General features: G+C 37.0%; 1 protein-coding gene across 2 annotated transcripts in view; it reads right to left on the bottom strand.

The window, feature by feature from the left end:
- Nucleotides 1–17,426, bottom strand: part of LOC150084414 (regulating synaptic membrane exocytosis protein 2-like) — a 547,165-nt gene extending 529,739 nt beyond the window's left edge. For both annotated transcript variants that reach the window (XM_090376052.1, XM_090376053.1), the window contains exon 1: nucleotides 16,823–17,426. In XM_090376052.1, the coding sequence (XP_090232178.1) occupies nucleotides 16,823–16,950 (128 nt within the window). In that variant the 5' untranslated portion in view covers nucleotides 16,951–17,426. The remainder of the gene's footprint in view (nucleotides 1–16,822) is intronic.
- Between the last annotated feature and the right edge of the window lie 10,481 nt (nucleotides 17,427–27,907).

The raw sequence follows: 27,907 nt of genomic DNA, 5'->3' as shown, positions 1-27,907 counted from the left end.
TAGGAAGAGGGCTCTTCCTATTTCCCTCTCCCAGTCCAATACGTGCTTCTTGTGGTTAAAAAAAAATACTGCATCGAGTAAATTTGTGCTCAGCGAATAGTAAGGAGTTTATAAACAATGTCAATAATCTTCCTCCCAAATAAAGGAGATGATAAGGAAATCATCCGCACAAAATTTTTAAATTTTACGTAATTTTTTTTACAATAGTGTACTATATTATATGAACTAAGTGTGTCAAGTGTATCTGTAAAAGTGATAAAAATGTAGTTGTAATCAGTCTCGTGTTTTATAATGAAATCGTCTTAATTTCTACTGATATTACTAGCAGTCGTATTACGAGAACTACATGTGCTAGGACAAAACCGAGAACATATTTGAAATAAGCGCACAAAACTGGTTTATAAAAGTCTGTTTTAGGTCTCCATGAAAAAAAGTTTCATTTTGTTGACCAGATTATCAAATGGTTTCCCTAAAAGCTATACGGTACCCATGAAGGTTTCCCTCAGTTCATGACGTTTTGAGTATCCGTGAGGTCAGATTGTGCAGCTCTTTTTTCTTGGGGGAGGGGGGGGGAATAATTCAGAGATTTTAAAAAGGATATGAGCTGCTGTTCCAGATTTATCGAGTGTTTTTGTAGAGTAGGGAAGAACCTTGGAAACTATGGAATCGGAATTGGACCTAAAACTTCCCCACGAACCAGCAAAACATGCATATTTAGTGCCTTCTCGAGTAAATGTCCGAAACATACTTTCACACAAATTTATTTTATCACCAATTATGTTGCCATGGCCATGGAATCAGGCTGTGGAAGCGTAATTGGTGTTAAAAGGTTTCCCAGAAACCAAACATGTTAGAAACTTAGTGTCGATCCAACTTATGCTTCTCGTGTAATTCCTTTTCATATAATACGAAATAGAATTTATGCATAGCGAATTCGACGTTTTACCGGAATAATAAAAAAAAATCCGTCTAACAACATGGACGGATTTTCACGGGAAATCCGTCCATGTTGTTAGACGCGGACGATGGACACAAAGAAGATAGACGCTTTATATTATGTATTTGCGAATGGACTTAAAAATAGCCAATAAAAAGAAATGTCCACTATTCTGGACACCCCCCCCCCCGATAATAACTGTTGCTGCTAACTCACGAGCGCAGATCGAAGAAAAAGCCAACCACGCGATAGGAATTTTGCAAAACTGGGCTACAATCCATTGCCTGCGGATTTCTCCAAGTAAGACCTGCTCGGTACTCCTGAAGGGCAGACTCGACCTTGCCAGACCACCGCAAGTGAAAATCCAAGGCACCACAATTAAACTTGCTACAGAAATCAAATATCTCGGAATCATCATTGACAAAAATCTGTCTTTTCAGCCCCATCTAAAGTACATTAAACAAAAGATACGGAAATATTCTGCATTGGTTGCAAGAGTGACCAGGAGGGACTGGGGGCTAAACAAGCAGACCCTGTCCCTCTACTACAAATCTACCTTCATCCCGGTCATCACATATGCTTCACCAGTTTGGTACAAAAAGGTAACCACAGTGGTAAATAGAAGAACCTTGGACAGCATCCAGCGGTCAATAATTCTGACAATCACACGAGCTGTCTCCACAGTCAGCACGCACGCACTCCAGATTCTGGCCGGAGTCCTCCCGCTGGACTTAATAATCATCAGATGCGCCCTGACATATAATATGGCAAACGAAATACCATGCACTATCCTGAACTTCACGTTGGATCTCGCCAACAACAGGAAACTTGAAAAAACCAGACTTCTCGACCACCTCCGACAGGAATGGCAGGATCGGTGGACAGAATCCACTAAAGGTGAAATCACCAAGAAGTTCCTCCCTAGCGTTAACAGAGTCTTTCCAAAACCCCCGAGTTGGTTTCAACCAGGACTCCACGTCACCTTTCTGCTCACGGGGCACGGGCCATTTAATGCAAAACTATCTAGCTTCCGAATCACTGAGGATCCCCGTTGCCTCTGTGGCCACGAGGAGACATGGCAACATCTCATGTATGACTGTGACCAGTATGAGGACCTGCGATGCGGGCTCACCACTGCTATCACCTACTTCCCGCAGAACATGGAACAGCATCTTCTCGACTCGGAACAAGAATACAAAGCCCTTACGATTTTTGCACAGAAACTCTTTGCTAGAAGGCGAGCACTTATAGCAAACCACCATGCACAGCACCCAGAAGCTGATGATGAATCCCAAAACCAGGACTAGAGAAAACCGGAATACACAAGAAAACTGTACCAAATAACCCACGAACATGACCATCATTTAGCCTTGTTCACGAGAGAACTGACAACCAGGAAGACCTACGTCTGAACCAGAGACAACCTGACACAGGTCTTGATTCATGTATGACCCTGCGACTGGGATCTGACTCCCCCATTGAAAAAGAACACCAAAGAAGATCCGGTTCAGATCGCTTGGACCCGCACGTGCTCACAACTGTCAATGCCTGTGGCGATCAGTACCGGGCTCCCTTGCCTGGTACCTTTACTCCCTTTCCCCTGGTGGGGAGGAGGAGACAGTCTTGTCTCCTCCCACCTCTGCCAACCCTGATTCTTCTCCTGGTGGGGCTTGGGCCTGCCTCACTGAAAATCCTGGGGTCGTCTTCTCTATCGTCCCCATACTTCTGTCTTTTCCCCCCAGCCTTCAGTCTCCCCCTCCCCCCCTACTCTGCCTAATACGCCAGCGTATAACCCCACACAAACTGCAAAAACTTAACTTCGTCCAAATTAAATCGCATACACCTCAATTGGCTTTTCTAATTCCAGCGTTCACCCCTACCGAGTTGTTTTTTTTTTTTTTTTTTTTTTTTTTTGGCCTTAGCCACTGAAATCTCAGGAAACTAGGTGGCAGGGCCTGCCAGAGTAAAATTTCATTCTGTGTACCTGGTCTGCCTCCACGAGGCCAAGTGTGGACAACGTTGGGCCTCAGTAGGGGTCCAGTGGCTAAACGGCCAGATGAACAACGATACACAACATTACACATATACAAAATCCACACACTTTTAAATCTCTGGCCTTCCCAGTGAACTGGTACACCTACAATGAAAGCAACGCGGAGATGGGAGAAATCCCTGGTGCCGTTAGACATCAATACACTTTACACTCACTTTACACATACACTCACTATTCTGGACCCACATCAACATATGTACGGTGAAGGCGCGCGCACCTTGAGCGGGAAATGTGGTCAGTTATGGTTACTAATCTAATAGACAAATTAATAAAATTTAATATGAGATATTCTGCTCTAATGTGCCAATCTAAATTAGCGTCTCTTACAGAAAGCACCGAATTTTTCAAAAATATAAGAAGTTGATATTATTAATATAAGAAGTTGATATTATTAATGGATAATATTAATGTTAAGAAATTAATATTAATCAAACAAAATCATAATCAAAATTTTTGCCTTTTGTTGAAGAATTACCCCATCTTTATTTAAGAAAGGTAAAAGAATTTTTATAAATAATTCATAGATATAGACTCCAGTATTAAATTAAATATTAATAATGTTTTGTTGTCGATAATTCGAACAATCAGCAGACACTATATATATTTTTTATTTTATTTTTTTTTTTGTCAAGATCCCGATAGACTTTGATATGCGATTGGTGGTGAATTTTTTTTTTTTTTTTGGCGGGAAGCGTTACCGGTAATTAAGGTCTAACTAACTGGCTAGCTGTAGTTGTACCAGCAGTTGTTGGTTCGCCTATAGTTCCATGTTAACTATTAACATGGGATCAAGTTAACAAAATTATGCATGTATAGTTTGGAAAGCTTAGATTTAAAGGAGGAGAGAGGAAATAAAGGATATTATTAAATACTGAGTCAAGAAGGTTAGGAATATAGCGAGGGAGAAATTAGGAAGGTGACTTTCTTTCACATGGCCATCTCTCTGCTACTTCCTTGGGCTTTGAGCAGATAGATAGCCATACTAAAAGAATGCCAAAGGCATACCCGTTTCTGTAGTCTCAATAACAGTTTTGCTTTGTAAGTACTCATGTTAAGTTATGGATGTCCTATATTAATAAGCCAAGTAATTCAAATAAATTTTATAAACTGTAATTGTTAATTTTTGGTTAACTTTAGTTCGCAACGGAAAATTTAACAAATATAGAACATTGGCTTAAAAGTAGTGTTAAAAAAAAAAAAAAAAAAAAATATATATATATATATATATATATGCAGTGAATTAAAGAGAAGGACGTCTTTTTAGATCAGTCATTAAATCCTAATCTGTTAGAATGGATGCTGAATGTATGATAATCGGATGCACTCACTATAAAAATGGATTTCCACTGTATAACAATTTTAAGTAACTAAGACAAATAAAGGAACTGTGATAAACCCCTCGACTCAATCCTTCAAAGTTACAAGAGCAGGAAGAACCTCTGATTATCATTAAATTATTTATAGTCTCTCTCTCTCTCTTCGCTAACACGCCTCTGCCATTCAGCCTTAAATCATACTTACCGATCGAACTAACATGACTGCAGCCAAAACTTGCAGTCACTGCATTCACTGTAGGCTTCCATAGTCTTTACGCACAGAAATTCACGAAGGAGAAAAAGATGATGGGGAAAACATTGGTTTATAAATGTAAATGAACTAGTTCTCTAAAAAACCTTAGCATCTTAATCACGCTTCTGAGCATTGCATGAAACTAGAATCAACGCGTAAAGGTTAATGCGGAATTTCATCTGCGTCTGGGGTTGCAGTAGACTTTAGCGGTACTTCTATTAATTATATAGCAACGTGCTATAGACGTGGACAGTAGCATCCAGTATATCAATGCATCATAACAACATATCTCGTTGCATCCTTTGTGAAATGGCAGATCATGTCGCAGTATCCCAGTAAAAATAACATTTCTTCGTTCCCTGTGTCTAAGAAGATCTGTCTTGTATGATATTACAGCAGAAAAACACGCCTACACGAGAATAAAGCGTCTCTCGCTCTCCATATACTACATTAATCCCTTGCTAGTGCGAAAGATCCGCTCTGTTTAAAAGAATGGACTGGACATCACTAATAGTTTTCTTTGGTTGGCCAGGTACAACAAAAATTTTGTTAAAAGGAATTGCAATTTAAAATTTTATCATTTCATTATTTATTTTGGTTCCATATATACAGAATATTTTATTTTTCTGTTTGTGTTGCCCTTTGACTTCGTGACTCATTTCTTTTATCATTACTTACATTTTCCCTGCTGCAGTCATTCATTGTATTAAATCAATCAGAATGATTAATTGTAGTTGAGTGCTATTTAACTAAAAAAGCAGTATTAAATGACATTAACAGCAATACGCTGTTGAAACTGATATTAGAATTCTTACTACCAATGTTTTTTTTTTTTTTTTCTCTCTCTCTCTCTCCAAACCGGCAGGACACGAGGGCTGTTTGAGAAGTAAGATAGCAGATATTTTTGTGAAAACAGTTAATTATAGAACAATGAAACGACACATCAAGAAGCGCCACTTTAATGTATAATCGCTTATCACTTTCAGGTACTTATCGCGATGTGTTGTGGCTTCAGTGATACGTCTCTGGTAAAATTCTGGTATATTCCATTCAACCAGCGTGTTAACATACCCTTAACTTCATTGTCGTTACGGTTCCCTGCCAGATATTTGTTCAAAGTACCGAACAGATGACAATCAAAACAGGCAAGGTCGATACTGCGTAGTTGATGGGTGGGCAAGCTCCTTCCATTTGTAGTGAGTACGGTTTCTCTCCCCCCCCCCAGTTCCTAGTGGAAAAAAGTATTCCACTAGGAAAAATATAAAATGAAATTGTTTTCCAAATACTTTCATTTTATTTTATTTCAGAAAAGTATACACAACACCCATTTACTATGTATAACATAAAACTATTACCAAAACTATACTATGTATAATTTGGCAATATAGTTATTGAGTATTATTGTTTTTCCTCAAAACTGAGACTCCCTCCCTCGCCTGACTGGTGTTATCTCTATGCTGTGTTTTACTGGGCAGCCTCGTGCTGATAGGCATAGACTTATACTGTAACAATACAAAAGAAGAGCTGTGCTGTGTTGATGATCTAAAAAACTTTATTACAATAAAGATTTCATTTCAGTAATAGATGCTGTAGGTATTAATTTCATTTCTTACTTAAGAGTTGATACAAGCTCAAAAAAAGTCAGACTATCATCCGTTCTGCCTAGATCATCCCAGGCATTTTGTGTCGGATTGAGGTCTGGGAATCAAATATATTAATTATTTGTCAATTATTAATCAAATAAATTAATTATTTATTTAATACACATTAAAGACTATACTTTCACTCTGAAATTATTGTTCGCTGGGAGAGCTCTCTGAGGACATGTATTATCATCGATTAAAAGACTGCCAGGACCAGCTGCTCCTTCAAAAGGGTGAATATAAGGATCGAAGATCTCACCTCAATACCTTACAGCTGAAACTTCCTCGCCAGAAGATATGGAGATATGTACAGCAACTGCCAGCGATTCTGACAAACACCATAAAACCTCCACCTCCAAACGTCTTTTTCCGTGGTGCTGTGGAATGGAATCTGGCGTGCTGTGAAGTCTTATCGCAGTTAGGGCCAAGAAACAGTGAACTGGTTCCATAGTGTGCCTATCAGTGAATCACCTGGCCACTTCGATTTGCCTTTGTCCTGCTTTCTATCGCTCTTCTCCTTGGGGAATCATCCAAATGGCCTTCGACATTTTCACAGTTTTTATTTTGTATTTATTTAAATGAATTTGAAGTTTACGTTTCTCTCAAAAAAGCAGCAGTATATGCTAGCGAGTAATATGATATCCAGCGCAAGTGGAAGTTACATGTATTGTAAACTTATTTTGATCATTACAAAGAAATGGAATTATAATAGAAATTAGGGGGCATAATTACAGCTAATGATTCATATGAAATGAAATTATGGTGGTATAAGTAATGTGAATTTAGCGTAAAGAGAGAGAGAGAGAGAGAGAGAGCACTAGTGAACAACCTGGTGGGATTAAGTTATGAATAACATAGTTGAAGCAAAGATTGTTCTATATAGATATCGACTGTGTAATCAATAAACGCGAAGTACATAGATGTTATTTTGTTACCCGATTTTCATGTTGTAACAAGTTGAGCGCAACTTTGTTTAGGATGTCAAACAAAAAGAATGTTTTGTTTTTATAAATGAAAAGTATTTTATATATATTTTAAAATATATTCATGGTTTTATGTTTGTCCCTTAACCTTTGAGCACTACTGTATTTCCCTCAGGTCGCTTATGTTATGTGTCTTGTATTCTTCACATGTGGAAATTGAACTTAGGTCTTGTGGGGTGAATTTTCCTCAGTTCACATCGTCTCAGTGACTACAGAAGGAACGCAAGATAAGAGGAGTGAAGTCTAGCAACACTGCAACCAAGTGAGTTAAAATTGCCATATTTTATTTCCGTAAGAAATTAAGACAAGTCTTCAAACTTACGTAACTTTAGTACAAAAGCTTCAAGTGTATGACAAGGATAAAATATTAATGTATATTAGTTTCCAACGGCCTCATTTGTGTATTCATCTAAATTAAAAGTAAATTTTCTACAAATGGCATTAGGCATCACATTGTGAAGAAAGACTAGAAGGAATAATTAAAAAGCAAGCCTCTACAATCGGGACGGTCTTAAACTAAACAGAACGCCTCCCTAATAAGAGGTATGCATGTGTTTCTTCGTAATTCATGCTGTTACTAAAAGGGTAATGTCATTTATTACATATCAAGTGCAAAACGGAGGAAACTTGAAGTGACTTGTTTGCCAGTATAAGATAGTAGTAATTAAATTGTAGCAAATATAGTTTAATTTTAGCTAATTCCACAACGAATGAGTCTTTTATCAGCTCATGTATATATTAGTGTCAGTCTTCAACTGAATAGCATTATCTACGAGTATGGTTTTTTTTTTTTTTTTTTTTTTTTTGGGAGCATTAGCAACTAAGGCCATGTTGCTCCGGGAATATGCGGTGGTCATTCCCTTGACCTTTCCGCATCCTCCGTATGGTGACGGGATCGAACCGCAGTCTAATCAAGAAGCGTGTGCTACGCACTGCTGCTCCTTCCCACCTGGCTACGGAGGCGCCTACGATTATGTAAAAGTACAAAAACGATGCCAATTGATTTACTACGAACTAAAATTCTTTGTACTAACTTGTTTAGTCTAGTAAAATTTCCCGTAGTCTGAGGCTCCCAGACCTAAACCCCCCTGTTAGACTACAAGTATATATTATTGCCAATGTATGAAAAATCAGGGATTGTATACAATTGGTATTGTATACAATCCCTGGTCATTTTAGGCGAAGTATCATAATTTGTCTAATGTTTTTCTTGAAGCATTTTGGAATCTAAGTGACCTTCTGATTAACCTGACTGGCTCATTAATCGTGTTCTTAAATGAACGGTAAAATGTGGTAAATCCATCTGTTATACCGGCTAAAATTGCACGGTGCACAACGATATTAATAATAACATTCTGCCAATGATTGAAAATCCTACTGACCTTTGGAGGTGATGCTACACTACATTTTGGCATGACAGTCGTGCTCTACAACAACCACAACTACTGGAATATCCACAGCTAATTCCTTAGATGCTGTCTTTCCTGAAATTGTAGTGGTTGTGCCACATGGCACTGCTTTGGTGAATAATGGGTCCAAATTCCATCAGAAACGAGAGGAATTCTTAAAATGAAAGCCTCTACAATCGGGATGATCTTCGATTTCAGGCAGAAAGAATAGTTTCCTCTCTTAGATATTTTGGATTTTTAGTTCACACAATATGCAAATAGGCCTGTGTGACTAATGTGACCAAAATAATCTATACGCCAAAAAAAAAAAAAAAAAAACTCCAAACCACTCAATCTTAAATGCTGATCTGCGGGGCATTCCCTAATAGTGAGCAAAGAAATTTGTTAACTTGAATTCATCTAAAGCCCAATTCGTTTTTCCTTCTCAATAATAAATTTGATGCTCATATCAAACAACCCTAAGATTTATAGATGATAAATTGCATTCGAATTACAGAGGTGGTTATTATAGTCTTTTGTATATTGACTATATGAAATGCTTGCTGATTTCTTATCCATTTTCCTGTTTATATATCGTTGGAAAGTAGTCGTAGTAACAGATATGTACACAGAAACCAGCAAAAAATTCCACTTACTTGAATTATATAGCCATTCTAAAACTAGCCGCGCTGCATTTCGAGAATATAGAGATCAAACTGTAGCACGGTATTATAGATATAGGCTTACACTGTAGCAATACAAAAGAGCTGCGCTGTGTTGATGATGTAAAAAACAAATGACGAAGTGAATATACTGACGCCTCAGAGCCTTGTTGGCTTTGGCGCTTAACACATGCACTGTTTCTTTTACTCGGAAGTTCATATTGTTGTATTTCTGTATAATCTGTGCCAGTATATACACTGCTCGACAAAATTAACAGAACAAAATGTTTTTCATGAATATTATTATGAACAGTGTCGCCGAAGGCGAATATTTAATATAATAGGCATCCTGGCATGCAAAGTCCAAGTATCCCATAGAAATCGATCTACCACCTTACACAGCGGCACATTATGCAAATAGTTCATGCCTATAAAAACATTGGTTGCGAACACATCACTTCACTCCCGCTTTTTGGCTTGCTCAGTGGGATAGCCACATCTCCAGTACTCAATATGGCAAGTCATCGTCGTTTAGATGATTCTTTGAGATGGTGGGCCGTCGCAGGCAGAGGTGGCACGTTGACTTAATGTGTCGTCTTGGCTCCAACAGCAAGGCAGAACCCTACAACGGCCTGTCATCATCAACTGAGGTTGCTGCGGCCACAGGTGAAGACATTTCCAACGGACTGTTAAGGCTCGATTCAAGTGAACTGTACGCAAGGAAGCTAGTGGTTTGTTTCCCGTTAACCCCTCGATGTATAGGGTATACCCTGTAGGCCGCAACAAAGTACAAAAAAATAATAATAAATAAATAAATAAAATCCCATTAACCCCAAAGCACCGCAAAGGTCGTTGAAATTGGTGCAATGAACATGTGACTTGAAGCCCTGACAAATAGGGTACAGATTAGTTTTCTGATGAGTCCTATTTTAGCGTACAAACAGATTCTAGACATTATTTCATCTGGAGAAAACAAGGAATGCAGTACCATTCCTCCAACATCAGAGAAAGAGACACTTACGGTGGGGGCGGTGTTGCTGTGTGACGCGGAATAATGATCAACGGCCGCACCACTCTTCATGTTTTTGATAGAGGTGCTGTAACTACACAGAGGTACCGAAAACAGATCCTCGAACCCTATGTGCAACTTTTTGGGGTACGGTTGGCTCCAGATTTTCTTTTCATGCACGTCAACGCCACTGCACATAGAGCTCAAGTGGCGAAAGAATATCATGAAACTGAAGATGTCCAACGACTGTCGTGGCCAGCACGATCAGCAGACTTAAATCCGATCGAACATGGGTGAACGCCCCTCGTCGTCGCATTGCATGCCAACAGCCAACTCCTCGGTCACTTAGTTGTTTTTGTAGTAGGATTTTAGGAGCATCAGCGACTAAACCGTATTGCTCTGTGTATATTGTCTGTAAAATTGCGTGTGTTCTGAGGTCGATTTTCTGTTTTCTGGACGAAACACCCGAGTTTCCGGGAGAAAAAAAATATGCTACCATCGCCTGAGACCAACTAATTCAGACACGTTGTGAAAAAGGCCCATAAAAGTTCCTTCCGTCATCGATGGGACCGGGACTCGAACTGAGGTCTTTTCCACCCGGTGTGGGTAGGACGGCGATTCTATCAACTGTGCTACCCACGAGAGCCGGTCACTTGGTGAGCTAAGGTCTGCGCTGGTGTAAGAATGGGATTTGTTGCCACAGAATCTTAATAGACACTCTTATGCGAGGCATGTTTAGCCGTTGGAGGGGATCATACGCCATACTGATGTCATGTGACCATATTTTCGAAAGGCTTGATGTGACCTTTTTGGTAACTCTCATACAACCCCTATAAATGTCACTTATACCTGTCCGAACTGTCTCGCTGTGTCCTCATTTAATCGTTATTCTATGGTAGACCATAATTCTGTTAATTTTGTCGAGCAGTGTATAATTTTTGCTCTAAATTAGCAAAAATTGCCTCCTATACAATAATTACAAAGAAACTGGATGCAAAAAAATAATTTTAACGTCATATATTTTAGATTGTAGTAAAGCTTAGCTTTTGTTATTGTTCCACATAAACGACTACTATACAGATTGGAGCAAATCTGGCACTAGAGGTTAGCTACTGCTATGGATAATGGGATGGGATGGCTAAGTGACAGTGTGGCTATTAATTGCTACTGTTCTTCATGGACTAATGTTATTAATTAAATTCCTAAGAGTTCGGATGCACTGTCCTCTGGTATGACACCGGCAGAGAAAAAAAAACAAACAAACTATTTATTAGGGTCACCCAGAATGTTAATTAAACTACCTGTGCTTATTGTATCTGTATAAATTTCGTGTGTTCTCTGGTAGATTTGTCTGCTTTGCTGAACGAAAAATCCCAGTTTCCGGGAGGTAAACCTTGCCACCCACGTCTGAGATCGACTAACTCAGCCATGGAGCGAAAAAAAAAAAAAAAAAAACACATAAGTTCTTCGCGTCATCGAAGGGATTCGCACCCGGACATTTTCCACCCGGTGTGGGGAGGACGGTTACGATATCACTGTGCTACCGCGCAGACACCGAGAGGAAAAGCCCCGAATTAGAATCCCGTCAATTAATCGAGGAATTTTTATGGGCTTTTTTTTTTTTTTTTTACTACGTGGCTGAGTTTGTTGACTTCGCGCAAAGGTTACATGGTTTTTCTTCCTGGAATTCAGTTTTTCGTCCAGAAAACAGGCAAATTGACCAAACACAATTTAGACAAAATATATGCATATATACGCGCGATATGGCCTAAGTCGCTGCTGCGCCTAAAACCCGGCAAAACAATAACAGCAGGGTTCGGTGTCGAGCTCCTTACTATTTTCATTGTTTATTAACTATATTGATGAAGACATTATCTTAGTTTGCTAATGATACAAGATAGGAATATTGATGGATGCAACGTACTGCAATCGGGTAGCAGTGATCCCAGAATAACATGTCAGTTTGGGTGATATTACATTCAGAGTAGTGTAGCACATGAAAAAGACTTGGGGGTAATTGAGTCTAACATGAAGTTCTGTGTGAACAGTGCAGACAAGTTGCTAGGAGAGCCCATTGGGTTTCATCAATGCTCTACTGGAAATAAAGAGTTTATCTCATTGATTATAAACCTTAATAGGTTTGTGATTACCTCTGACAGCTAGGGAACTATCACAATTCTCTCTCTCTCTCTCTCTCTCTCTCTCTCTCTCTCTCTCTCACACACACACACACACACACACACACACACACACAGACACAATGAGGAAATGTCGAGAATCTAACTTTAGATTGAATCTGGACTCGTTCGTGGACATATTGTTCTCTGGCTCGGTTCCGTTTCGAGCAAGTTCTTATCTCCAGCGACGTGAGAGGGACGCAATTTAAACCTCTTTCCCGCAGCCTACAAGGGACGAGTCGGCGGAAAATATTCCACGATATTGGTCTTCTACTAGTATTTCGACCTTCAGCTGGCCTTGTACAACTACTCGAGATACTTCTGGAACTGTCTGAACAGTCGTGATATCGCATTTCGGTGGACATCCAGGATCCGGTTCTTCTACCCTTGATTGGCCTATTTTCATCCTGGTCTTTCTCCACTGCAATTAATCACTCGTATGATAGACCTGTACCACTGAACTTTGAAATGTTACTCAGAATACTTAGCATTACAATCTATTATATATTAATGTATATCCGTCTTCGCTTGCAAACAGCAGACGAACCATGGATTCCCCTGATGCAACAAAGTATGTCGTAAATATGGTTATCCCAATAACTAAGTCATCACAGGTAGCATAATGGTTATAACCACTGTCTTCCTCACATCTGGTGGTAAAGGCAAGAGTTCGAATCCCTTCAATGACGCGAGGAACTTTTATGGACGTTTTTTCTCCGTGGCTGGGTTAATTGGTCTGAGGAGAGGATAGCAAGGTTTCTCCACCTCTCTTCTTCAGCTATTCTCTCCAACGTTATGTTGTTTTTCAACCTCCTCCCTTAGTTCCACCGCCGACAACAGTTAATGTTGATGCAACCGTTCTTTATTCTTATAGAAGATGCCACATCAGACGTTGCTCTTAAGGTGTAGTGGAGGATTAATGACAGGTGAACGCAAAGAAAAGAGTAAACAGCAGCTTATCCTGTGCTGTATTCGGAGTTTCTTTAATATGGTTATAAGAGCAATCCACTTTTTTTTTTTTATTATTATTATTTATTTATTTTTATTTTTTAAATTTCGGATATTTTCTTCAGACGTTGTGATAATGTAATTTCGCTGTATTTGTTTAGCTTTTCCTATTAATCCCCCTCCCATTGGTCAGTGGCATTATTCAGCGGGAGTGGTCTCTGAAATGATCACTTCCTTTTAATAATCGATAACACTGTGTTCGTCATTTCCAGTTATATCTTGTACACAAGGAAGTTGTTTTATCTGGTAACACAAAACATAGCTTAAACTCTGTTAATATTAGATGAATATTTTTAATCAAAAATCGGGTTTATCTGATAAATTCTTCTAGCATTACTTTGCTTGAAAATGTTTTATAATACAGCGTAGGTAAAACCCCATGTAAAATCATTTGAACAGTTTCAGAATTCTTTTCAACGGTTTCAAAAAGACTTCGAAACTAAACACCATTTCAGAAGCCAACCAATTAAACGCCATTACATAAAAAAAGAACATTTATTTCTTTCTAAATGAAATGAAATAAATTATTTACAAATGGAATAATTTATTTCCCCTAAAAATCACGAGTTTCCTGCAGGAATTAAACTTTCTGTCTCTGTAACATCTGTTTCGTCTAATCTTGAATTTTCTAATAAATGCAAAATCACATTAAAACGTAATCTGATCTTCAGATATACCCTTAAAAAGAACTTAATTTCTTCAGTTGTCTTCGTTTAAATATAATATTCAATTAGTGTAATCAATCTGAAGACCTTCTATATTGGTCTCAAATCTCTTTGAATATGAGCAAAAATCTTAAGTTAGCAGTTTAACTTAATACAAAATATATTATGTTGACCTGTCAACTATAAAACATCAGTCCAGCATAAAATTACATTCATTAAATTAATTTAAGCCGGAATTAAATTCATTCCAGCATAAATTACTTGTCTCCACAAACAAGTAGAGACAAAGCATATCATTGACGCAAAACATATTATATAATCGATCATTTGAATACTTTTTTATCAAATTGAACAAGTTAAGATCTCAACGAAAATTAATAATTTCCTTGAAACTAGAGAGTAAACTTCGTTAAATCGAACTTTATTTCTAATATGTTCATTTATGTTTATTTTAACGTATTATATTAACATTTTAAGCTCTTGTATACGAATATAATAATCGACCAAGAATAGTTGTTTCCCGATACATTGTAACTGTAAGATCCTGTAATGTAGGTGGGTGATATTTAAATAAATACCGTGAAGGCATACAAGATATTCCAGGTCTGAAACCATATAAAAAATACATTGCATTTTTTTCTTTAGTTAAACAAACATATTTATAATGTTAATTTTACTAGTTTCGTATGTAAAAGACTCCAGTACTGATAGAAATTTTAAGCAAAAGCTTTTAATTATTTGGAAGAGGGGTGTCTGTGTAATTATTCATTATTATGTTAATGAATTTATGTACGCTGCACTATTATCAAGTGGTAGATTAAGTAATTTATTATTGAAATGATACAATTTAAAGGAATTGAACCACCTCAATGTCAAACACAAACAATGGCATTAAGGTAGTTCAATTCTTTTAAACCATATCATTTCAATAATAAATTACTTAATCTACCACATGATATAATAGTTTAGTACCTATCAATTCATTAATATAAAAGCTTTTAGTTTTGAAAAAAAAATTATTAATTGTGGAATTAGCAAGCTTAAATTTTTACCAGAACTCTATTGTGTTGTGAAATTATGCTAATCAAATATTATTCCGAACTTCTTTTACTGGGCTCACCAGCTTCTAGAAAAAACATGGTAAAAGATGAATAATGATAAGTACTTTTTTAAAGTAATGCTTATCATTATTCTTCCACAGCAATTTATTCAAGTTTAATACTCTATAGCAAAACTTTATAGAATAATAAGACGAATCCTGATAAATACTTACTGATTTCATGATTAATGATGAACATTGTTACATTACTATAATTTGCATTGCGCACTGATTTTTTATACATACTGATTGCAATTTTCTTTCTTAAAAGTTCGTTATTTATCTCTCATTCAAAATTTCTGTAGCCTCCATCCCTTAAATGACCCCTGGTGGAATGAAAATAATTTAAGAAAATTGAAAGATTACGAATAAGGAATTTTGATTAATTGAAAATTAAATCACTAACGAAGTACCTAGAAAAGGACCGAGAAAGATAATAAATGGCAGAAACTAACAAACAAAGAGTTCTTTTATTCTAATTTTTATTTCGAAATTAATTAGAAAAAAAAAAAAAAACTTTTGTGAGTCATGGCCCATACACGAGCATCGAAAACGTAATTTTGTTTCCTTTTAGAAGCATAAAATTAGGTTCACAATAATAAGTCGCTTTCTACAAAGCTCAATCACTATATAAAATTGTTTCAAAACAATGACACTCATTTGTACTTAATAATTATTCAAGGCCTTATGACAATAAATATTACTTCCAATTAGACGAATTCGAAGAATATATTAGCACTAATGTGTTTATATTCTTCGAGCTCATAGTTATCTCAAACTAATATAGTTAGCTAAACTAATATAGAACCTAATATAGTTAGCTAAAATTGTTACCCTTCTATCCTTCACATTAATTTAATTATATGCTTTGGTGCAGAGAAACTATTAAAATACTAAATATATATAGAAATAATAATGCAATATGACCGAAATTAATACAACTGTTATTTAACTTATATGCTCACCGCTGTTCATAAAATTTCTTATCTTGAGAACATTTTAATTATGAAATGCTAACGTTGTTTGCAAAAACCTCTCACCCCTATAAAGTATTTTTTTTTCTTTTCTGTTTTTCCTCCATTTTTTAAAATAGCATTAGTAATTCCATATTCTGGCTAAAAATGTTAGATTTGGTTTTATTTCTCTACACATTACAAAACACTTTCGAAATGAACTATTTATTAATTTATTTCTGTGAAATTATTTTAAATAAATCCACATACTTCATGTTCACATAGTAACATAAACATCCAATTCCGAAAATCTGTAGTGGAAGCCAAAACCACCCATGATGCTCTGCTTCGACCATCTGGAGACTCTTGAACTCATATGAAGGAAAAGGACGAAAAGAAACTGGTCTACTTCTATCATGGAGTGAAGAATATTTTACAATAAGAACTTCATGCCTAACTCACCGACTGTAATTAACCTATATTTTTAAATTTTAGCATGTTTAATTGTACACTAAGCAATTATATATGAGCTGTATACTAATCGTATTTCTGAATTGTTATCTCAGCGTAAAAATTTAACAGTTATTAATATACTGCAAACGATTTTCGAATATAATTCAGTTTTCTAAATACCACAGAATGAATATGGCAAAACTTACTTATATATACGACTTACTTTAATACTTCATTTTCCTTATCTTCCTCTTCACGTTGTCTTGCCATTACCGACTCAATTATTTTTCTCTCTTCTTCTGTCAGATGGCTAAGGTCTGGACCTGCGACGACACTCGACTTTTCCGTCATTTTAACCGATGGAAGACTGCAGAAAACCCGTTAGCGTTGAGAGGCCTATCCGTTAGGCTTAAAAGAAGTCGTTACGAGATCACTAGCTTTTCGAATCGCACTTACCGTCGATATAAAAGACCGCACAATTCATAGCTCCAAGCTGTATGTGCAGGTACTGGGGAGGGAGGGACGCGTGTGTATATATATTTATATATACGTATATGTATCACTGATCTATCAGTAGGGATTGCGAAGGCGTTATCATTTTCGTCACAAGGTATACCGACTGGAAGCTGATGTAACCTTTATATTACCTGCAGCATGATTTTCTTTGAGGTTAATCACCACCACCATATCCTTCCTATTAATTCAACACCTTGTTCCATAAATGGTTAAACAGCCGCACAGGTCCTACACGAAAAAAATAAAAGACCCCTATTCGGCGACATTATAAAAACTCACTACACGAACCAGAGCGGCCGAGCTCTGCGACGTCGAACCGCCGACAAAACGCCAATGCGCGGTGTTTCTCGTCTCTACACATACACACGGAAGGCAACCGGAGTGTATAAAAACCTAGAAATTCATTTAACTGCTATAGTTCACTACGTCACTGTTTTAGCCAATCAGCTAGCACTTTGATGTTGACGTCATTCTAACAGTCAGTTGAACCATTTAATAACGTCAAAATCTTGGAGTCTCAATGAAGCCGATTCCCTCAAAGAAATCTGCTAACTGACGGTTGATATGTGAAGGAAATTGGATTTTTTCCCCTTCTTTCAGTTGGCTTCGTAACCTAGAAACAAACTGTAACCGAAAAAGCTTCAGGCCAAGGACACAGAGACCTCTAGTGTTCCTTTTCAGAACTACTGATATTCAATTCAATAAGACAAGATCACCGCATAATTAAAGGCGAGCCATAAGCATAATCCTTGTAATATATGCTTATTCATTTTTTTCTTTTTATTTAGAATTATATTAGTTTTATCTCAAACTAAAAGGAGACACTAGAAGTACTGTTGGTGTAACAGATACGTTGAGGTTTCTATTCGTTTATTTATTTTTTAAAGTGCGAATAATTAGCAGACGTACAGCGAGTATTAGTCCAGAAAGCTGTAAGCCAAAAACAGCTTTTAGGGTTGATCATTAAAGTGTACTTGTCAGGCGGTGCCAGTGGTTCCCCTCAAAACCGCGGGTTGGTCATTAAATAGAACCAAATAAAAATTCATATGAAAAAGAGTTTGTTGTTGGTTGTAGGTGCATCAGCAACTTAGACCATATACCATATTGCACCGTATGTAATACGACTAAATTAATGAACAAGGGTCTCTTACTCTCTCTGTTCAAATTTGCTCGAAGGAAAATAGGTCCATGACCTGTTAGTGTTTTTTTTTTTTTTTTGTAGTTGTTGGCTCATAAGCTTCTGTGGCCATAATGCACCTCCCAAGGTTTTTGCAGCAGTACTTTGATCCAAGCCCGAGGTGGGAATCGAACCAGCGACCTTTGGGTTTCCAGGCAGGCACTTACCCACCCGGCTAGCCCGGTCGGCCCCTGTCAGTGTACTGCGTATGTAAATTGCGTGTACTGCTATGGTCAACAACGTCAATTTTCAGTCTGAATAAAGCAGTCTCAGAGAAATCATAGGTTGTTTCTTTGACAGAATTGCATTTCTTCAAATTTATGTTTGAGAAGTGAAAGAAGAAACTGAATGAAACAAGTTTTTTACACACACACACACACACACACACACACACGTACGTGTGTATCACGCTAATTTATTATTAGTAAATAGTAATATATTAGGATATTACTGCGTTATCATGGCTTACTCCCAAGAAGGGGCGCCTCCGTAGCCAGGTGGGAAGGAGCAGCAGTGCGTAGCACACGCTTCTTGATTAGACCGGGGTTCGAGCCCGTCACCACCAAATACGAAGGATGCGGAAAGGTCACGAAATGACCACCGCATATCCCGGAGCAATATGGCCTTAGTTGCTAATGCTCCTAAAAATCAAATAACAAACAAACAAACAAACAAACAAACTCCCAAGAAGCTTTTGGATATAACAGATTTGTATGAAGTTGCTGTATTCAAAAACTCGATCTATACTGTCACGCATGATGCAACTTAGCAAAAATGCGCAGTTAATTTTAAATGCCACCGTAAAGGGAGGATTTTTATTTTATTTTATTTATTTATTTTTTTTTTTTTATTTAAGAGCAGAACAGCTGAGAACGATTCGGAGAACGTTCTCAGCTGTTCTGCTCATATCACCTCTTTTTTTTATTATTTCTTAATTTTGAGATAATAAAAAAACCTTTTCGCCTTTTTCCATTATTTAAATAAGATTGAGATTACAGCAGTTATAAAATTTCAAATAACACTGCAAAAATTATTTTTTGCATAATTTTAATATTTTAAACATTTTATGTGGGTTACATTTATATATACATCAGGTATACCTTGTGACGTATATATAAATGTAAGGAATATTTACATTTATATTTACATTAAGGAATATAATTATGGATGCCAAAACAAGTGAAAAGGCGCCTCCGTAGCCAGGTGGAAAGGAGCAGCAGTGCGTAGCACACGCTTCTTGATTAGACCCGGGTTCGAGCCCGTCACCACCAAATATGGAGGATGCGGAAAGGCCAGGAAATGACCAGCGCATATCCCCGAGCAATATGGCCTAAGTTGCTAATGCTCCTAAAAACCAAATAACAAACAAACAAGTGAAAAAAAAAATTCTTCTCACGAAATGAAAAGCAATGGAAGGGAATTTCACTAATTACATTTAGATCTGGAGTGGTATGGAGAAATCATATGGGAAAAGCGGGAGTTTTTATTGTAATTATGCGTTTTATTGATTGCCCAGTTTTATTTATTTTATTGTATTTATTGATTACCCAATTTTATTTATTTTTTTAATAAAACAATAAATAAAACGACACTTGAAACAAAACGAAGTGTGTGGAAGATGTTTGCACAACAGACCACTAATGGTCTATTTTTGCTGACAGGGTACCTGCCCGGGGAAGGTGCTCTGTCAGCGCGGTATTTTCAACCATTCTATATCCGTACTTCAGAAAATTTTCCAAGTTCTGCGCTAATTTAGATATCTTTTCTCAGTAGAGATATATGTCACGTTTCTGAGTTTTCCTACCAAGAAATTGAGCGATTTTTTTTTCTTCCTTTTTAGATTACATCGAGCTGTTTGGAATGTCTGTCGGTCCCCACAAAACAAAGTATATTCCGCTTGCATTATCTACCTACAAATACCAACTGTCTAAGAGTAATCAAGTTATTAGTTGTTCTTCCTGCTTACTAAATTGAATTTATGGGCATTCACATAAAGTCTAAGCCTAATTTCTCCTTACACTACTCAAAATTAAGTTTTCACCTTAACTTTCTTATCATATAAATTTGATCTTGAACTAATTTCGAATGGAAGAATCGTCATCAAGTATTTTCATATATACATCTTATCTCGTTTTCTATATTCTTCCTCCATCTCGTCATTTGCTCCACAGATTGTCCTTCGTCCCATTACTTCTCGAATATTTTGATCTCTGCTGACTCAATGTGAAGATCAGTTGTCCTCTTTCTCCCTCCCACCCATCGCTTTATATCTGATTAGAAATCACGCCGATTCAGCTGCGCTAGAATCTAAGGTCAATATCTGCTTATGAAACTTCTTGATTTCCTTGTGAGGAAATCATATCAAGGAAATCAAGAAGCCTTGTGTTAAGGGTGAGTTGGTTGTGCTATTACAGTGGTGTCTTCTTGTCTTCAATCTCTAATTTAGAAATCATGTAGATTGTAGACGGAGAATTTATGGAGAATATTCTCCTGATCTTTAGAGAATACTTTCCTAATCTAAGTAATTGATGAATATGTACCAGCATCCTAGTGGCTCGCTCTCGGCACCTGGTTAAGTCCACGCCATGACGATCCCAGGCTGTACTAAAATGAATCTACTTGCCTTAGGTATGTGTACCTAATGAAGTAGCCGCTGAGTATATCTTTCCAAAACTGCCTGGTGTAGAAGTCACTGAGCGAGTAGCCCAGTGGTTGTAATCGCCCTCCTCCCCACACCAGGTTGAAAAAGCCCTGGTTCTAATCCCGTCAATGACGCGAGGAACTTTTATGGACTTTTTTCACTGTCTGAGTTAGTCGGTCTCAGGCGTAGTAGCAAGGTTTCTTTCATCCCCCTCGGGAAACCTGTGTTTTCCGTTCGGAAAAACAGCCAAATCGACCAGAGAACACACTAAATTTAAAGACATATTACACATGGGTAGATGGGTTGGTTCTTCGGCCACTCCAGTATGACTTTTTTTTTTATGCAAAAGTCAAAGGCCGCATATTTATTGGTCCACAGTTAGGTGGATGTTGATTTTCTCACGAACTAAAAGACTAAATGACTGTTACTGAGCGGCGAAATCTAAGCAGTCATTCATCCTTATAGTGAAAGGCTTTCTTGGCAATATTAGGAGCGAAAATTACAAAGAACGAGTTGATTAAAAATTACAGAAAAACGGAATTCTGATTGTCAGTGAAGTTGCATTACTTGCAGTCACATCTGGTTTTTTTTTTTTTTTTTTTTTTTTTTTAAGGCCAAAGCTGTTTGATATTAGTGAAAAGCATGACAATATATTCCATCAGGCATACAGCCAATGTAGAAGAGATACCAAGGAATGTGGGATGAAGCTATGACGGGCAACTATATTTCGTTCTTGGTTCGAGATGATTTTATTAACCATAAAAGACATACGGGTCTTTTATGGGTATTTTAATTCAATTTTTGATTAACTCTAGAGAATTTCTACTTCTTAATTTTTTAGCTTTTAGTTTGTCGTTTATTTGTAACAAACCGTTTTGCTCTGTGTCACGTAGTAACAAATAGCAAAGATTAATACCATATTCTGTACACAAGTTAAACATAGTTAATAAATCTAATATAGTAAGAGTATTATTGCGTATTATTTATCTTTCATTTCTGGGCAAGCAAACCATTGATCCTATGAGAAAACTAAAGTCATATTTAGCGTACCCAAATTCATAAACAACTAGCACGAAACGCAGAAAAACAAAACCTGTGAAAATTTGTTACATAATGATATTAATTTCCACCCGCTCAAATCATTTCCTGCAAAGAACGCATCACTGCAATACAGCACTGTATTGTGTGTTATCTACTTTGAGGTGTTATAATAAATACCGTTTATTCTGTCTTGTAAGCCTATTCTTGCTGTGCTACTTCGTTCTTAATCATATATTCACCGTACAGGTGTATCCTCCTTTTTAGGCGCATTGTGAAAACAATAAACACATTACGTAATACTCCTGTTGTTTCACCATGCCCTTCCGTCTGTCTGTCTGTTATCCGTCCGTCCGCATGTAAGAACTTGACTTTCAGTGGACGGATTTTCATGAAATATTATATTTGGGCCTTTTCGAACTTTTAGTGGTCTGATTTTAATGAAATAAATTTCATTAAAATCAGACCACTAGAAATATGACAATTATTATTTTTTCATGCATATCACAAAAATAATAATACATATGTGATATGGATAGGCTATCTATATACCGTATATTGTTACTGAATGAGTTTATATTATTTTTGTTGACATGAGCTGATTGGAAGAATGAATGGACAATGTAGCGGACCGGCATGAAAGTCGCTTTTTGCATTAAGAGCCAATCTACTTTGTAACTCGAGTATTCCTGCTTTCTTTATAGCCGGCAGGCCAATAAGTTAAGTTTGCGTTTTTACTTTTTATCACATTACACAATATACGTACTATGAAGCAAGCGGTAAGCGTATACTGTATTCCCTTATGTGTGGAAAGTCACGAAACCAAAACATATGGCATTGGTGACAACGTGACGTCATTCTTATAGGAAGCTTTGTTCATATTACCAAGCCGTTGCTTGAATTGCCGTACTATAAATTCTCCATTTCGAATCATGACTCCCTTGAATTCCATTAACTGCTCTCACCTGATGAAGAAGATCAACAACTTCTTGGGTTTTAAAAAATAGGCAACAATGTATTGTATTTGTTTAAAATATTTAATTAATAATTTTACTGCTATGTATAATTATCATTATACATAGCAGTAGATATAATTTTCGAGAAATTTTATAACTGGCTATTTTAGAAAGATTTATAGAGCCATTCCAAATTTAATTAAAATTGAACCAATAGACATCTGGCATTTATTTTGTCTGTCCATCCGCATGTAATAACTCTCAGTGGACGGATTATCATGAAATATAATATTGCGCTCTCTCTTTTAGAATAATGAAATTTAGCTAAAGCTAAAAAGTCTTCCGAAATTTAGCTAAAATCGGACCAATAGAAATATGGAAATTATTTTTGCTTACAAATGCATCAGATTTGCTCGCAGCTAACTACTAAATAGTTAAGATTAGCGTCATTGTCTTATTTAGTGTTTTATTTAAATTTATGAATTGAAATTAAAAAATTTAAATTATTTTTTAATACATATCACACAGGCGATCCTATCCATATACCGTATATTGTAACTAAAACACTGTATTGCCGTGCGCTGATTGGAAGAGTAATTGGGCAGCATGGCGGTGCGCAGTAACGAAATGCTACCGATATATTTACAGTTTATGCCATAAGTTGTAAATATATGAATATTAATTCGTGTCTTCCTAAATATGTGCCTGTAATTAGAGTTTACGATTTTACGCTCGGCGTATAAGTTGACTCTAACTTTCACACGATTTTTCACAGTACGAGTCTCGATTTCCTAGACGTCCTAAAACCAAGTGGTAGAAAGAGAACGCAAGAAAGAAAGAAATACACGAATACTATATCGCCAGCACAATGTTGGTAGAACTATATTAACACTTTTTTTTACGGTATGTATAAATGCAGACAAGACAAGAATGAAGAAGAGTAATACATAAAGGAGCACATGCCTTCCCACCTGTAGAAGGAATCTCGTAATTAGGTAAATTTGTAAATTAGGTAGCTTTGTAATTAGGTAAATTTGCCACTTACAGTACGGTAACGTTTACCTCGAATGTTGTGTGGCGCACTGCTGATAAGTACGTCATCCAACAATATGTTTTGGCATTAATGATGTATTATCCCTGTATCTGTCTCTCTCACTGGTCTTTACCAATTGTCATTGACAAATAAGTCTCCTTTTAATTTATCTTGGCGCATCATGGCCTAAGTTTCCCATGTGCCACAAATTCAAATCAGCCAATCTGCCTTTGATCATTTATTGACAGAGGATGGTGTTTTGGCTCCTATTTCTAGACTATTGGTAACGCGTGTTAAAGGAGTTATCATCCCATAGATTTATTTCCTTTGAAATAAACCTTTAATAAAATTAATGTTTATATTAGCTTATATAATAAAATTTATGAAAAACGCATTTTACATAACAGATTATTTTAACATTTCGTCGGTTGATTAATAGTGTTGACGCCTCTGTGTCGTCAGCTTAGTCTTGTTAGATATTAATTCTGTTATTTCCACTCAAAGCTCTTCTTTGAAACATCGTTAAAATAATCCGTTAATCTTGACCCTGTCATTAAATAGCAATAGTAGTTACAGAAAGTAATTATGGATTTCCTTATCTTGGCTTGGGCGACGCTTGTGTCCCATCCACAGAGACTAACCCCTTTTGTAGTGGGGTTGCTTTCTGCCCATCATGTTGTAAATATTTTTCTTTAGTACTAAGTTAGCAGTTCACTTGTTAAGTTCTAAGATAAACATTTGTTAGTCTTGTATATACGTTTCGTATTAATAACCGTTAAGAGAAAATACAGAAGTGTTGTATTTATTGAACACTTTGCGAGCGCGACCAACTTCGGTAGCCTCAACAAATAGTTTTGTAAAAATCTGGGCGAAAACAACAAGTTAGTGTCGTGTTTTGTAGTCAGGTAGAATATAATATGAAACGTCACTACACCACAAAACGTTCCTCAAATTACGATAAATTTCAAGGAGCTTTGCGGGAGAAAAAACTCCAAAAACTAACCCAAACTTTTCAAATTCAACAGCAGAAGATTAGAATTTTTACTCAACAAAATTTATCTGCAGTTAGAGCTAGTTTTCGAACCTCCCAAATTATTTCCAAAGAAGGAAGAGCCTTTACCGGATGGAAAATTTGTAAAACGAATTTGTTTGGCAATTGCAAAAGTAGTATGTCCTGAGAAAGTAAAGAATTTTGCGTCTGTAAGTTTATCTTCAACTGTAACGAGAAGAACTGAAGATTTAGGAGCCGATGTTCAAAATCAACTCGTAGAAAAAGTTCGCGAAATCACATTTTTCAATAACACTTGATGAGAGTGAAGATACAAGCCATACAACTCAGTTACTAACTTATATCTGAGGTGTAAATCAAAGTTTTGAAGTAACTGAAGAGCTAGTTTCATTAAAAAGCTAGAAAGACACAACAGGTGAAAATATATTTTTGAGTGTGTCAGAAGCAATTGACGGCCTCAAATTGAATTGAGATTTACTATCAGTGGTTCCGATAGATGGCGCTAAAAATATGGTCGGTACTAAAATTGGGTTCATGGATTAGCTTCATAAATATCTTGAGTAAAAATATATATAAAAAAAAAACGATGCAATTTGATTGTATAATTCACCAGCAGTCTTTGTGCGGTAAATTTTTTGGGCATAGATTCAGTCGTCAACTGTAATATCAACAGTAAATTTTATTAGCAAGACTGGTCTGAATCACCGGCAATTCAAAAAGTTCATTGAAACAATTAACTGAGGCTGAATACGGTGATTTGTTGTACCACACTGAAGTACGATCAGTGTGGTGCAACAAATCGATGGTTGAGTCGCGTTAACGTGTTGAAGCGATTTTTTGAACTTAGGATCGAAATGGATCTATTTATAAACGAAAACTTGAAACCTTTTCCAGAACTAGCAGATCTCAAATGGTTGTGAAACCTTGCCTTTTTAACAGATATATGTGAACACCTGAATTTTCTTAATAAGAAACTACAAGGACGAGACAAACTTGTCAAAGCATTAGAAACAAAACTGGAGTTATTTAAGTCATCTACTTCGGAATGATTTTTCACATTTTCCACGTTGCGATAATTTATCTAAAAATGTGCCTAGTTTTAATATTTCCACTGAAATTTTGTTCAAAACGTTAGTTTGTTGCAGGTAAATTTTGTGGATAAATTTTCTGATTTAAAAATAATTCAAAGGTTGAACTTTTTCAACATTTTTTGACTTACCCGTTTACCTGTCATGTAAATTGCATGTGGTTTGTGGTCGATTTTCTGTTTATGTTGGACGAAAAACCCGTTTTCTGGAGAAAAATCTATGCAACCCTCGCCTGACTACTGAGTTCGTTGCTCCCCTACCGACTCATTCAGCCACTTTGTGAAAAAGGCCCATAATTTCCTCACATCATCGACGGGACTTGAACTTAGGTCTTTTCCCACCCTGTGTGGGGAGGATGGTGAGTCTACCAACTGTGTTACCTATGAGGACACTTCTGAAAGGATCCGTTGGAGTGTGTACACCCATACGTAGCACTCAAGGTGTAGCTTAAGGGCGGAAACAGACTATCACTTCACTTGCATACACGTCTAACGTCAAATGTGGGGGAGCTATATTTACCAATTAGTTTATTGCTCGGAGACGTACTGTTGTCATTGGTGTATTCACAAGATAACACGTCGGTTTCAAGGCCGAATGACATTGTCGGGAGCTCAGAATTTTCTGTTCAAACAGAAATTTCATTAGGCATGACTAGAGTAAAATGGAGGAAATGCTAATAGAAAATTAAATTAGAAGTGAATCTGTTTTGAGCGCACAAGGAAGAATATCCGAAAACAAATAACAGCATCAAGGAAGTTGCTCCGTGCCTGTTCCGAAGCACCCTCCACTTTGACCAACTACTCGGCATACTCACCGCAAATGTCCAGTCACACGGACGCTCAAAAATGGCCAAAGGAGGAAAATAGACCAACAGAATTACAATTAACAAACTGAGAGGAAGAACAAGTCGATGAGAGCTTGGTCAATCAATTCGGCCCTGGAAAGATTGTGCAAGGCTCAAGGGGTAGAATTTTTTTCAGCCTGGTCTGTACTTGTTAAAAGGAGAGACTGCTTCTACAGGGATGGGATTCACTTAAATAGAAAGGGTGCAAGAATATTTGCTGATGCTATCGAGGCAGTGTTAGGTGGGTCGGACAACTGCTAGCTTGGGGGGGGATACAAGGACTAATAGATTAACAGTAGCCACTGGCAGAGGTAAAAGTGATTCTTGCACTGCTTCCATTGGAATGATCAGAAGCCTGGAAAACAAGAGGCAGGATATTTCAGAGACTGCTGGGAGTCATTTCGGTACAAGTAAACACATGGGTTGTGTTAGGGAAGCTAAGAATAGGAACAGGTGCATGTATACTTGCGTGTACACCAATGCTAAGAGTTTTGGCAAATAAATTTAATGTATTTGAGGTATTGCTCAAAACATCAAAGGCAGATATTTTTGGGATATCAGAGATGTGGTGTCACACAGATATAAGGAATGCAGAACTGAAATTTGAGGAGTACAATATGTACAGAAAGGATAGACAGGAAGGGAGGAGGGGTTATGCTAGTAGTTAAGAAACACAAAATCCAAGGAAGTGAAGCCAGTCGACATCGCTGGACAGTGCAGTGCAGTGTTCAGTCAGTTTGGTGTAACATAAGCATTGGGAGATCAAAATTGAGAGTAGGAGTGTGCTATAGGCCTAATGACTCTGATGAGTATAATAAGACACTGTACAGGGAAATAGAGTGGGCCAGTAAATCAGAGAGTCTTATAATGGGGGATTTTAATTTCCCAGATATTGACTGGAATTTGTGGGTTGGTCACTCACACAGTAGCAAGGCTTTTGTGGATTTATTGGATGATTGTTTTCTACATCAGCATGTTCGGGAGGCAGCTAGAGAGAGTAATACTC

Source organism: Mastigoproctus giganteus, chromosome 6, assembly GCF_048544385.1.
Source record: "Mastigoproctus giganteus isolate SK-2022 chromosome 6, ASM4854438v1, whole genome shotgun sequence".
NCBI lineage: Eukaryota > Metazoa > Arthropoda > Arachnida > Uropygi > Thelyphonidae > Mastigoproctus > Mastigoproctus giganteus.
The sequence above is the reverse complement of the archived record's forward strand: the minus strand, read 5'-3'. Positions and strand labels throughout refer to the sequence as shown.